Below are 13,677 nucleotides of genomic sequence, written 5' to 3'. Positions count from 1 at the left end.
ATGAGAGAAAAGAACTGGAAAGGATTTATTTAGGGAGCATGTTCTGCATCAGCAGTGTAACAGCTCATACAAGAATCTGAATATTAAATGTATTGAAAGGAATACTTGGGCTATTTTAAATTCAGGGGAATTTGACATCATTGGGGGTGTCTGGGAGCCACTTGTGTCTTAGAAAATTAGAAAAATCATGCCTCAGTTTTACCTTCTGATAGGGTAAGCAAGCTCCAGTGTGAGAACATTTAATTAGTGAGTGATGTATTCATTGCACTTTGATTAATTTTACAGCACAGTAATGGACTCATTTTTAGCAAAGCTATTTCAAACCAAATAACTTGCAATGTGCTACAGTAAAAACTTCATTTTTAGCTTTTACTTCCAATTTTTGATCATTAGGTGAGAAATTATTTTCCTAAGAATCAGAACAGTGTTATTCTTTTCTTTCTAATTTTTTTTTAGGGGGACAGAAGGAAAGGAAGGAGAAGGGATCGAGTTGGGTACTTGGAAGAAATAGTTAGTTAGAATTGTCTAATATATGTGGTGGGGGGACATGAAGCGTTTCCTGCTGGGACACTGGAGCAGAGGCAGCTCAGAGCTGTCACCCTGCCAGGCTGGGCAGGTTCCCAGTGGCAGGAGCTGCCTGGGCCAGCTCCTGGGGGAGCCTGGTGGCCCTGCCTGGCCCTGTGCCCGGGGTGAGGCTGCTGCTCCCTTGGCTCACTTCTCCCAGGGGTTCTGTGCTTCATTGCTCATGTGCCACTAAGAAAACCTTGGATTTTCTTCCCCCTTTATTCTGAAAAAACAAAGAGGTCAGAGTTGACTGAGCTTGCCTTCTGGCTGGGGGAGAGCAGCAGTGGAGATGCTGACTTCATCATGACCAGTTCCTCATTTTCCTTTTTATTCCAGACCAGGATTTAAACCATCCTTTAAAAATCACTTTTTTTTCTGGAGAGCTCTCTTTGCATGAAGGGTTTTCCCTTGCTGGGATGGGAAGGTGTAATGATAGCCTAGGGTGGATGTACAAACAGTTCCTGGAACACAGAACTTGTTGTCTTGGTTAATTTTAAAACCACAAAAGAAACCCTGTTTTGAACCAGGTTGTTCCTAACCAGCTGCCACAGAGCTCAAAGACTGAACAAAGACTCTCCAGCCTGTTTGGGGTCAAACATGTTGGGGTTTTGGGGAGAAATTCTCTATAAAAAAGCTTCTTTAGCTGCAGAAGCAACATATTAATGATGTTATTTTAAAGTCTTTGGCGTGCAAAACATTTCATTTTTCATTACTGCTGTCGCCATGCACGTTTTCCATTATTTAAGGGGGTTATTGAAAAATTGATGGCATGTTGGGAGCAGAGAGACATCCTGTGGCTGCAGTGTTGATTTATGGCACATGGAACACACTTCAGTGCTTCAGCTTCCTGCTGCTGAGCGCCACTTTGTCATTGTCCCCAAAGAAAAGTCCTGCCAGTGAAATCCCCCGTGCTGCCCCCAAGCTGACTGATGCATACTTTGCCTTTGAAAATGATGATGAATTATTCACCTTTTATTGTGCTGGAGTGTGCACATAGTGATCAGAATCTTGTTCATAATACAGAGTTTTTCACTGTGATCAGGGTTTAGTTGAATTATGGAGTGGAGTTGCACAGTAGCTTTATCTATTTAATTTTTTTCTTCTTTTTTTTTATTTCCCCTACATGTCTGTGTGGATGAGAGCAGATTTTACCCCACATTTCCCACCATATGTGGGGATCTCAACACCATTCTTTGTCCTAAATATTTGGGTTCATTTCATGTTTGTTTAAAATTCTCCTGGAGAAAATAAGTACTGTACTTCTCAAATTGAAAAGACACCTTTTCCAGGGAAAGTCTTGAAAATCACACCTCCATGGTTTTAAAGTAGCACAGTGCTGTAGATTTCTAGTCCAGGGCAGCTTCTTCCCAGAAGTGCTGAGCACAAACTCCATGACCACCTGTTAGGACAATTCAGAGTGTCTGTGATCTTCTTTCAGAATTCTGGGAGAAATGTTAAATATCAGAATAATAAATGTGTGACATGGCTCCAGGTCCCTGCACAGCCTCTTGAATTAGTAATTTAAATTTTTTTTCTTATTTTCTGTTTTGCTCTTACAGAGCATTTCATTCCAGAGGCTCTGTGAGTCTTTGGGAAAGGAAATCGGGCAGGAATTCACCTGGAATTTGCATGGAGGGAACCAGGCAGGTTCAGAACCTTGCTGGGTGATGCCCCTGATGGAATAAATGGGAAATGTGCAGGAGAAAGCAGGGGAAGCCTCTCCTTGGTAAAAATAACATCCTTGTGTGGCCTTTCTCCATTAAAATTCTGCTTCAAATCAATTTAATTTTGGTCCATAAAGACAAGATTACCCTGTGCATGTGTATTTATATGGATGTTTAGTATTTCTCTCCAGTTTCCTATTAACAGGGGGAATTTAAAGCTCTATTTTAAAAGTAATCGTTACATTAAAAGTGAAATATTTTGGCACAGCTATTGCCACATTCTCTTGAAATTAAATATGTTAGAACTGGAAGCTGAGAAAATGAAATTTGAAGTTTAAAATACCTTTTTTTGGTAAAAAATACATTTATATTTTGCATTGGCTCAGTCATTCAAATGAATGAATTTTAAATACCTTGTCCTGTGTTAAAACCCTCCCATAAACATGGGGAGGGGTTGTGAATCAGTTTCTTGCTTAACCTTTCATGAAAATCTAATTGAGTGCAAACAACTGCTTTAAATAATTCAATGGCCTCAGTTATTCTTGGCTGGTGGAGTCCCAGCCCAGAGCAGTGCAAATGTCTGGGTGCTGAGCAATATGGAGGCTTTCCTCTTTTCTTTTTGGTGAAAAATATGATTAATATGACCTTTTGAAAAAAGTGTGTGGGGTGATTAAGAAGAAGAGAAGGTGAAATGTAAATTTATTTCTGCCAGTTGGGTCAATGACTTGTGGCCCAGAGGTGAATGAGTATTCTTCTAGTCCTTCTCAAAGTGTGGAATAATTTTGGTGATTTTGATAAATGGGGTTGGATTTCTTTGTCATTAGAGTTTATTTGTTAGTTAGCCCAAATATTTTCCCTCCTATATTTGGGAGGAAACTCAATTTTCCTTTCACACCAGTTTTCCTTCCAGGCAGTTTGTTCTTGTCCTTTAATCTTTTATTCCCATTTCGTTCCTGTTTCCTTTCTTCCATCTGTTGTTTCCTTTCTGTTCACTTTTAACCTCAAAGGCCCTTTCTTTGCTGTTGCTGCTTTTGTTTTGGGTTGATTTGTTTGTTTTTTCACTAAAGGTGCAAAAGGAATAAACTAGTGATCCTGAGACCCCACACTGGTAAATTCTTTGTAAAGTCTTCCTTTTCTTCCCCTAAGTGAAGAGTTCCAATATTTGTGGAGCTCAGTGGAATCCTGTAGGATTCTGGATCATTTGGTACCAAGTTTTGGCAAATATTTTAGTTGAAGAACTGTCAAATAATTTCTGCTAATTCTCTATTTTTCCAAACCATCTTAATCCTTGAAGAAATTAATTTAATGGGAACCTGTAATACCAAAAAAAGTGGGTGAGGTCTGGCCAGATCCGCTCTCCAGGGTTCCTTTGAAATAACAGGAATTTAAGGCCACTTGGTTTAAGCAATGCCTTGATTTAATGACTGATTATGTTTTAGGATTATCACTAATATAGGGACAGTTCCATCCTTTCATAATGGAAGTAGAACATTGATCTGGGTGATTCTCCTGGGACCAGAGGGATTGGAACAAAAACTTCCAGCTGGAGGTAGGCAGCTGACTCAGCAAATCTGCGCCTGGAAGCTTTGGAAAGGGAATGCAATACCTCTGGAATTAGAGCCAGGATAAAAACATCTGGGCCTTGAGAGCAGCAGAGCATTGCTCCAGTGGAAAATATGATGTCCTCCAGCCTAAGAGCTTCAGCTTGCAGAAGGACCTTGCAGAGTGTATGGGGTTTTTAAACATTTTTATATTTATTTTCACTGAAAGGAGGAGAGGAGGCCGCTGATGCAGGTGGAGGCTGGGTTATTCTGTGATACAAAACAACCTGTGCTTGGGCTTTTTTGCAGGCAGCCCAAATGGTGGGAAGCATTTTGTAACAAAACAAGGCAAGTGCATTTCTTCTTTACAATCTCTCTGAATTTAAGAGTTTTCAGAGTTTAAAAAAAAAAAGCTTATTTGTTTGGTTGTGCCACTTGTTATTTTTCTGTCCAGATACAAACACTGTAGAATAATGGTTAGAGAAGCATTTGGAGTCTCTGGGGGATTCTCCATGTTGGTGGGGGGATGAGAGTTCTGTTCTGTGCCAGGGGCTCCCCTTGGGGTGCCAGCTCCTCCTGTCGGTGCCAGCCCTTCCTCTCAGTGCCAGCCCTTCCTCTCAGTGCCAGTGTCTCCATTTGATTCCCAGCTGGAGCAGAGCCTGTGGTTGTACCAGAAACAGTTTCTCCTGCAGGGAGCCCAGGCTGGAGCAGCTCAGCTCCTGGTGCCCGGCTCCTGGTGCCACCTCTGGAGTTTTGTGCTGCCTGCCTGCCTGTAGAACTTCTGTTTGACCCTTCAAACATGTTTCCAGCCCACTGGAGACACACTTTGATTTGAAGCAGTGCTTATTCACAAAGAAAATCCTGGGAGCAAACACGGGGAAGAGGCTTTTAGATCAATGCTGCTCCCTTGGGGAGCTCAGACTTTTTGCACTAACAGTGGTGCCAATACTGTGATTTTTATTAAGCAAAAATAAAAAGAGAGACATTACTAATGGCTCTTCCCTTTCTCCCTTCCAACTACCTGAATATTTGAATAACAATGAAAAGTGCGACTTTATATCATTACATAGAACCAAGATATAAAAAAGCAAAGTTTGAAGGAGTGGGGTTATTTTAGGGTATAATGGCAGATTTTTAAGAAGGGTTGCAAGATGTTTGTGCAAGTTCCGTTCACCTTGAAATACTTTTTGTCCAGTTATTGCATAAATGTGGGGGAAAGAACACAGCTTGTAGTTTTACAGGTGCACAGGGACACAATGCAATTGCAATGATAATTATTTTTAGATAGTTAAGAGTTGTTAAACTACCCAGTAAAGTCAGAGCTGTTTTACTCTGCTGTCAGGTGCTTCTTAGGTCATTATCCTTTTTGTCCTGTACTGCTCTGGAGCATCCTTGGATATTTTTGGGTGTTTTGTTGCTTCCCCAAGCACTTTTGATTATTTCTGTGATACCTTTTTTCTCCGACAAAGTGTGATCCATTCATGACATGAATCAATGCTAAAATATTTAAGGAATACTTTAGGTAAAGAAATTAGCATGACAAGAGTTAAATAAGCCAGAATTTTTCTGGTAGACCTCCTCTTTTCTCAGCTATTTTCTACTCCACAACTCTCTGCGAGGAGGTGATGGATCCTGCAGGAAAAGCACATCCCCAGCAACCTAAAGTTAACTCCCCAGGTTTGATTCAATTGTGCAAATTACAATTAACTTGCCTTAGGGTGAAACACATTAAACAAATCTCTGGGTTTGCTTCATGATTTGGAAGCCCCCTAATGTGATTTTTGGCACTGTATAAAACCAAGCAGCAAATGGAAAAGGGCAAAGCTGCTCCTTTGTGGGCACACACAGGAGCGTTTGGCCTTGGAGTGCAGCATAATGGAAGGAGAAAACAGCTCCCCTCATCCCCAAAGTTCCAGAACACTCCAAAAACTGTTCAAAAGAGAGTGCTGGCAGGGATGGATGGTAGAGCTGCACACTGAGCTCCAAGTTTTTATGGATCATGGTTTACAGGTGTCTTTAAATTGCAGAAAGGAATAAAAGGGAAAAGCTATCCCAGTAAACATCCCTCAGTGCATAGGAAGATGACAGATTCTTTCTAACAAGATTTTCTGCTCTCTTGGAGGAAGACCATTTGTTAATAAACCATTTGAGAATCCATTTTTAAGGGATTTAATAAAATATACACAGGCTGCCTTCCAGTGCAGGAGCTATTATTCCCTTGGGTGGGAGGAGTGAGTGACTGGGGGCATTAATGGTTCTTTCCTGTGATTCCTGGCATTAGATCTTGCTCCCATTTGCACTTTTCCAACCCAAAGTGAAATAATTTTTTATGAGAAACCCGCACTTGGTTCCTGGCTCTTTTGAGGCATGTGTGTGTTCTATATTTTATTTATTTGTATTCAGTCAGCTCCATAATTCTTGTTGTTTTAGTGTCTGTTCATGCCATGGGTCCTGTGTTTTTGTGGATACAAGGAAAGTTTCCATATCTAGCAAACTCCATTAATGGAAGAGGTAATAGCTGTTGTGTGAGTTAAATGAATTGCTTCAGTCTTGCCAAAGATTTCATGAATAATTCCCATTTTTCCATCAAAATCACAGATTTTTGTTGTGATGGTCACTGTCGATGAAAGCTGAAGCTTGGCCCAAGAGAGACTTGCCTGGAGGGGCTGGGGAACCCACAAAGACAAAAGATGTTTTCTTAAGAATTTGGATAAAGGTTTTCTCCTCCTGCCATCTTTGCAGTTCTGAATATAAATTTTACTTCTTTCAAATACAAGAGAAATATGGTGGAATTGAGGGATTCAGGGATTTTTGTGAGGAATCTTGCTCTTCTGGCAAGAACATTTCCTAGGGGTGTGTTGGTAAGAAATACCACTAGGTGGGACAAAAGGAAAGGAGAAAAACAGAGGTGAGTGAGCCTTGGAAGTCAAAGGCTGAATGGTTTTATGAATATAAAAGTGAAATTCAGCTCTACCCAAGTGTTCTCTCCCTTGGCATGGCTGGCAGTGCCAGGAGCCAGCTCAGCAGGGATTGCTGAGTGGGGCCCAGGCAGCCCCCAGCTGCACAGGAGCAGGAATGAAACCTGGGAAGTTAATGATGTTAGAGTCCCTGGCAGATCCCAAATGGATGTACTTAGAGCTGTAATGTGTTTGATTCTTTGCTTTCCCAGAATTATCTCCACATCACATCCAAGAACTGAGGATGGCAAGATGGATACTCATTGCTCAGTCACAGGATTACAGCCCTTATAGAAAAAGAGATTACAGACAGGATGCTGCCAGGAAATGACAGAGCTGGGAGGGAAGGGGACAGACAGGAGGACAGACACATTTAGCAGAAATGATTTATTCTGCAGCTATAGCTGTGTGGAGGAAACTGTTCCTACTGCTCATCCCTTACTCTCTCTGTGCTTGCTTGCTAATGGTGTCACATCAGTAGTAAAGCAAGAGTAATTCCCTGAGCAGAGGCTGGGACAAAACAGGGAAAATGTGAAATAACAGCATTTGTCCCCTCTTGTGAGGAACGCATCCAAATTCTTCATGTCAGAGAATGAGTTCAGATCTCTAGTGCTGAGGACATGAAAAATTCAATGGGCCTTGTAACCAGTTTCCTATAAATTCTCAAATGTGACAACAATTAGTTGTCATTAGTTCTGCTTCACTGTAGCACTTTAAACTGTGGATTTGGACACGGGACAGATTATTTTTGTAACAATCACCCATTCAAGATCCTGGGATCTTGGCTGGAGTGCACTGGAAACAAGTGGGCTGCAGTGAAGGGATGCTGTGGCTTTTGGAGGAATGAAGCAGGGCAAGTGCAGCTTCCAGATGGAGCAGTTTGTGTAGCCTGGAGCAAAGTATGGAAAAGTCTTCAGGAGGGGAGTGGAGGGAAGTGCAGACACAGTAAGAGCACAGCCCTTCCTGCAGAACCTGTGAGTTTAAATCTCATATATGAACTGCACAGAGTCAGTAGCACACTAAAGATCACTGAGCAGCAAAAGGGTGAAATAAAGGATTTAATTCTGTCCATTGACCCAGAGCTCCTTGGTTCACCCTGGAATGTGTTGCTTGCCTTGCCCTTCTCTCAAGGGCAACACTCTGCAGCTCAAGGAGGGACTTCTTTGCTCCCTGACTTGATAAAATTCAATGTAGACCTTGATGCATTTGCTAAATAACCCCCACCCAGCTGACTTCAGATTCTGTGCTAATTTTAAACTCTGATTTCTGTAATGCAACATTTTCACTATTTGCATTACAAGTGGGACAAGTTTATTTGAACATGTTCTGACTTGGTGTGAAATGTGCACAGTTCAGAATTTGGGAGGTGTAACAAAGCTGAGGGGCTCTTCAAGAAGCAGAGGAGGCTGATAAATCCTACACCAATATTTCATCCCCCAACTTCTCTCTGTAAATTTTCAAGTATTGAAATGTTCTGGAAATTCAAGATACAAAGGCTTGTTTCAAATTATTTTGGAATTTGTTTCTCATCTTACATATTAATCATAAAACAGGTCGCTTTTTTTTTTTTTTTATGACATTCCTCTATTTGGAGGAATACCACAAGATGCTCTTTATTGGCCACTGTCATAGATTTAGAGTTTTGCTTTGAGAACTCAAAAATCTGCATTATTTCTAGTTAGCAAAATAAGTGCTCCCCCCATTTCCCAAATGCTGGACAGCTGAAGTTCTGTGCATGGTAGGAAAATTTGCATTTACAAACACAAAAACTGAATAATAGAACTTCACTGAAAGAAGTGTCTTTGTGTGCTTTATTTGAGCAGTTGCAGTGGTTGACATGGATTTTTCTGTTGGTTTTCAGATGCTGGACAAGTTAAAGGATCGGTGGATGCACACTGGCTTGTGGAGGAAGCTGGAGGATGTTAAAACAGTCATTGCAGAGCCCCAGGGAGGGGCCAAGAGTGACTTTGATGAGCTGCTGAAAATCTACTATGATGCAATCAAATGTAAAGGAGAAAAAGGTACATTTTTCAGCCATTCAAAATAGTTGATGCAGACTCTTCAAGTAAAACTGAAGGTTTAACTTTTTTTTTTGTTGCAGATACACATTGTTCTTGCATAGTTAATTACCCCTGTATTATAGAATGTAAAATTATTTTGCTATTTAATGGTCAGAATCAGATTATTATTGATCAAAGTGAAGTTAATCTCATCTCATCATTAAGCCAATCACCTTTTCCAGCCAGTATATTATACTATATAAAGTTTAGTTCTTTAGGAGATGTTGGTGCAAGTCTCTCCTGATGCCCAGCTTGTCCCTGGAATGATGAGTGTTCTGTGCTGCTGCAGATGGAGCTCTGCTGATAGCTGTGTGCAGAGGGAAGGTCAGTGAGGGGCTGGATTTCTGTGATGAGAACGCCAGGGCAGTTGTGACCATCGGGATCCCCTTCCCAAACGTGAAGGACCTCCAGGTAGGACATCACTCCAGGCCTGAACTTGATTTTTATGTCATCTTCAAAAAAACTAAATATGCACAAAATAGATTGTTATGTCATCTTCAAAACGAAATATGCACAAAATGCCCTTTTTTTTTGTTTACCTTTGAACTTCTCTCCATCCCATTTGAATTGAGTGACCTTGCACAGGTAAGAGGTAGAGCACTGCTTTAAATAATGCAGGTTATTGCAGAAAATAAAAACTTTTAATACTGCTTTAAATTAGGCAGGTTATTGCAGAAAACAGGTGGAAAGATAAGAACTGTTTAATTATGTTATTATTTTACAATATAACTGTGTATGTCTCACTGCTTTCATTGTCTCACCTTTCTAATCCCATTGCCTTCTTTAGTGTAATTATTTGTCCCACTTCAGCACAGAGTGCACCTGGAAACTTTTTCCAAGCTTGTGCTGCTTTATTAGCTTGCAGTTTTGAAGCATGAATTTATGACACAACATAAACTCTTCCTGGATACTGAGGACAGCACTATTTGGAATATTCAAGCTTCGTGTAACTTTGGGCAAAACCTTGTAAGCGCCTTATAAAAATAACATTTGGAAATGGCTGCAGTTAAATAAATCTGAAACTATTTGTGTTTTTCAGGAGGTGGTGAAAGCAGCATCCTGTTGCACTGCTGTGTAATTGCCCACCTCAACACTTCCTTCCTTTTGACTTGAGTAGGGCTTGTCTGACAGAGATGATGTTCCATTCAAGCAGGCTGGAAGGAAAAGAAAGCCAATAAATTTAGAAAAGTATTTTTCTAGGCTTTCTGCTTACTGAGAAAAAGGTTTATTAATGGGTAGCTTGTAATATCACTTCTTTCTAGGGGTCTGTGCCACTGAGGTGCTGCCACTGCTCCCAGTCACTGTCACTTCCCTGTCCTGTGTTCCTTTGAGAGCTTTTGGGACTGCTCTGTGAAGCCAAGAAACAAAGTGAAGGATCACAGAATAAATAAATACCAGGGGCAGCTGGATTCTGGTTCTCACTAATGCCAAATCAAACAAGAAAATCATAGGTTTGCACTTGAAAGGCCAAACAGCTTTGGTTTGAGAGATGTGTTCTGAGCTTAAGTGAACAAGCAAAGGCTTCTTTGTTGTCTGCAGCATGTGCCTAATTCCAGCCTTGCTGGGAAAAACCACATCCTACAAGGGCCAGGGAGGCTGTGTTAGTGCAGTTCTTCCAATGTTTGCAGAATTCCTTGGAGCACTTACTCAGCCACAACATTCTTTGTCCTTCTGAAATATAATGCACTCCACTGTAGTGTAAAAATTCACATTTAAAGAGTACTCAGCCTCCTTTCTGGGGTTAGAAATGCTGGTTTTTAGGGGCATGTGCTGACAAGGAATTTTGGAAATCCTTTGTTGTATGGCTGGAACTCTACAATTAATGCCAAAGGATTTCCTGAAAATCAATGGATTTGAGTTCTAAATGATACAAAATTAGGTTGAAAAAAATGTATTATGAGCGAATTATCTTCACAGTGGGTTATGATTTGATTTTACCTTGAGGTCATCCAAATATTTCAAATAACAGGATCAGAGGCACTACAACCCATTTCTGATAAGTATATTTTAAAAATCAGTGTTCTGTTGAACTATTTTTTCAAATTGGACAGAAGAAAACCTCTAAATTTTTCAGTAGGGCTAGAAACAGTACCTGCCAAATTGCAAGCAGCTCAAGGTCTGAGTGTCTGTTTAGAGATGGGAATGCCCAAAGCTCTGCAGTGATCAATTCTAGATGAGAGAAGGGCAGGCACCAGTCTCAGCATGAGATTTGCAGAGCTGCTGCATGCCAAAGCTCCTTGCAGGATGCTGGAGGAAATTTGTTTTATTTTAAATGTCTTTATATTGAACAGGGTTTTGTTTTGGTCAAGTAGGGTTGTCAAATCCCCAGAAATTCTGCATTCATGCTCATTTTTTTTACCAGCTGAGTTGAAAGAAGGGTAAAGTGAAGGAGGGTCACTCTGAAGAAAGGTATTAGTATCTTTATAGAAATATAAAAGAAATTTGGAAGATTAAGCATCTTTTTCAGCTCAGGAAAGGAGTTGGAATTCCCTATGAAACAGTTGAGTTTAGAGAATAGCTGCACACCATTTGGTTGGTGTTTCTTTGGATTTTGTAGGTGAAGCAGAAAACTGGGTAAAGCTTGGAACTTCTGGGGAGAACCTTGAGTTTTCAGCAGACATAAAATTCAAACCACAGTGGCACAGGCCAGGTTGGACTTGGACAGAAAATTGTGCATCTGTGGCTCTCACACAGCAAAGGGTGCTCAGCAGAGGTACCAGAGGAGGAAACTGATAAGATGATGAATAATGACATTCCTTTAAAAATAGGAAATGCAAGTGATTAACAATTCCCTTGGAATAACCATGAATTATATGCTTCTGGGATTGGTTTAAATCACTAAAAAGTGCTGGGCTTCTACATGAAAAAACACTTGAATGTCTGCTTTTTGGGTTAATAAAAGTCCTCTTAAGCCTCAATTCTATAACCCCTTACTCCTGCACAGAGCTTTTACTTGTGTGAGTAATCCCTTTAATACTGCCAGGACTGAGCACAACCAGCAGGGTTTGTGGGATTGGACCTTTGGAGAGCAATATTTTATGTTGGCAGTTTGATGTTGGCTCATCTCCACTAATATGACTTGTCTGTGATCAACCTGCTTTCTAAATATGTTTTATGATTTGTAACTTGATTGAGCTGTAATATTAGAGAACATAAATAATGTGACAGCAAGAGATGGATAATCCCACAGAGGTGTTATCTGATGCTAACATACTGTTAATTAACTTCTCTTAGATATTTTGAAGTGTAGCATTTTGAATCCAGACATCAATCTTGGGCAAGAGACTCATTGTCAAGTCTGATGAATAATATCCAATTTTAGTTTTTCCATATGTTTGTGCTAAATATATGCCACAAATCCTGGTATTAAATGGCAAACATTTGAATTCCTTGAGTAACTGTGTGCTTTCATAAGTTACAGTAATTTCTGTGGAGGCTTTTAAGATAATAATTTACTTTCACTTCAACATTTTTAGGCAAATTATGTCTTAGGTTCACTGCTTTTCACAAAGAGAAGAGTCTAAAACACTTTGTCAGGGTTAGGGAGAAAGAAATGATTCAGGCTCAGAAGTAGGACCTGATTATAAACAAAACTGATTGAAGAAAGAGGCCAACCCCCTAATTCTCTGTTATTGCAAAGGGTTTCATATTGCTGAAGAATCAGGTTGCTAAAAGAAAATAATATAAAAGAAAATGTTCAAGGATTGCTCAAAGCTCTGGTGCTCTCAATGGTAGAGTTTGGCTCCAGTAAAGCAGGAAAATTTATTTCAGAGCCAAAAATTACTTCTTTGGCTGTGACCAGGATTTCCTCTGCCTACCTCTGGGACCTGAAAGTAGAGGTAGGAAAATCTGATTTTGGAGCCAAGTGTGACTTGTTTAGTTCAAGTCATAATTTACTGTTCTTACCTTGGGGAGCTGAAAAGAAAGAGCTCGCGCCGAAATGTCGATAATGGGCAGCTCTGAAGTGCAGGCACTGAGCTCCCCTGCCCAAGAGCATTTCTGCACTTCCACCTCTCCAGATGCTTTTGATCCTGCTACAGGAGAGTGAATGAATCATGGAACAGCCAGCAGGACTTGACCAAAATACAGCAGAAAATGCAGAAAGTCCAACTCTCTCACATCAGCAGAGGCTGGGATTTGTGAGCAGTGGCCTTGCTTAGTTTGCCTTTAATGGGAATTATTTCCCATGGCTGCCATGGGGGGAATATCTCTTTTATTCTTTCCACTGTCATGGGTTGTAACACCAAGGAAATCAGCACTTCAATTACAATTTTCTGAGCTTTATGTAACTTAATGATACAAAAATTTTGCAGCTCTTTGGCTGAAGTTTCCACTTCTCCTATCTCTACAAACTGAGCTATTTCTATAATTTCAGAATAATGATGTGTTTCAATATTGAATTTCTAGTCCTTGTGGCAGTTTTTAAGCTTATATGTTTCGTGTCCCTTGAAAGGAGAAAGAATCTTGTGCTATGTAAGTGATTGCTGGAAAAATTCATTTCTTATTTACCATATTCTAGGAAAAGCAAGATTCCTAAGAAAATTATTGTTATTTTAACATTTAATTTAAATTATTATTATGCTTAACTAGAGTTGGGAAACATCCCTTGCTCTGTATTATTTTCATCTTGCCTTTGCATCGCTTAAAAATATATTTTCATTAATTAATAAAGAAATATGGGCAAAACCAGTACAGAAGACGACATTTTATGGAGAGGTCATTGTTGTGCTATATTTAGTAGAAAATTCCCTGTGAAGTTAAGAATTTTTTAGGGATAGAAGATTTTTAATTTCTTCCTATTCCAGTACTGTGAGAAAAAATTCCAAATACAAAGTGGGGAGCAGAAAACCATTTCTGGAACTTTCATGGGTGCTGTGGCAGCACTGAGATA

The 13,677-nt window shown here is 40.1% G+C and overlaps 1 protein-coding gene across 9 annotated transcripts in view; it reads left to right on the top strand.

Annotated features, from left to right (window-relative positions):
* The window catches only part of BRIP1 (BRCA1 interacting DNA helicase 1), a 90,652-nt gene that overhangs the window by 22,489 nt on the left and 54,486 nt on the right, over positions 1-13,677 (top strand). For all 9 annotated transcript variants that reach the window (XM_072937302.1, XM_072937303.1, XM_072937305.1 and 6 more), the window contains exons 15-16: positions 8,588-8,747; positions 9,076-9,197. In XM_072937302.1, the coding sequence (XP_072793403.1) occupies positions 8,588-8,747; positions 9,076-9,197 (282 nt within the window). The remainder of the gene's footprint in view (positions 1-8,587; positions 8,748-9,075; positions 9,198-13,677) is intronic.

Source organism: Taeniopygia guttata, chromosome 19 (genome assembly GCF_048771995.1).
Source record: "Taeniopygia guttata chromosome 19, bTaeGut7.mat, whole genome shotgun sequence".
In the NCBI taxonomy this organism is placed as follows: Eukaryota; Metazoa; Chordata; class Aves; order Passeriformes; family Estrildidae; genus Taeniopygia; species Taeniopygia guttata.
Note: the sequence above shows the minus strand (reverse complement) of the source record. Positions and strands in the feature narration are given on the sequence as shown.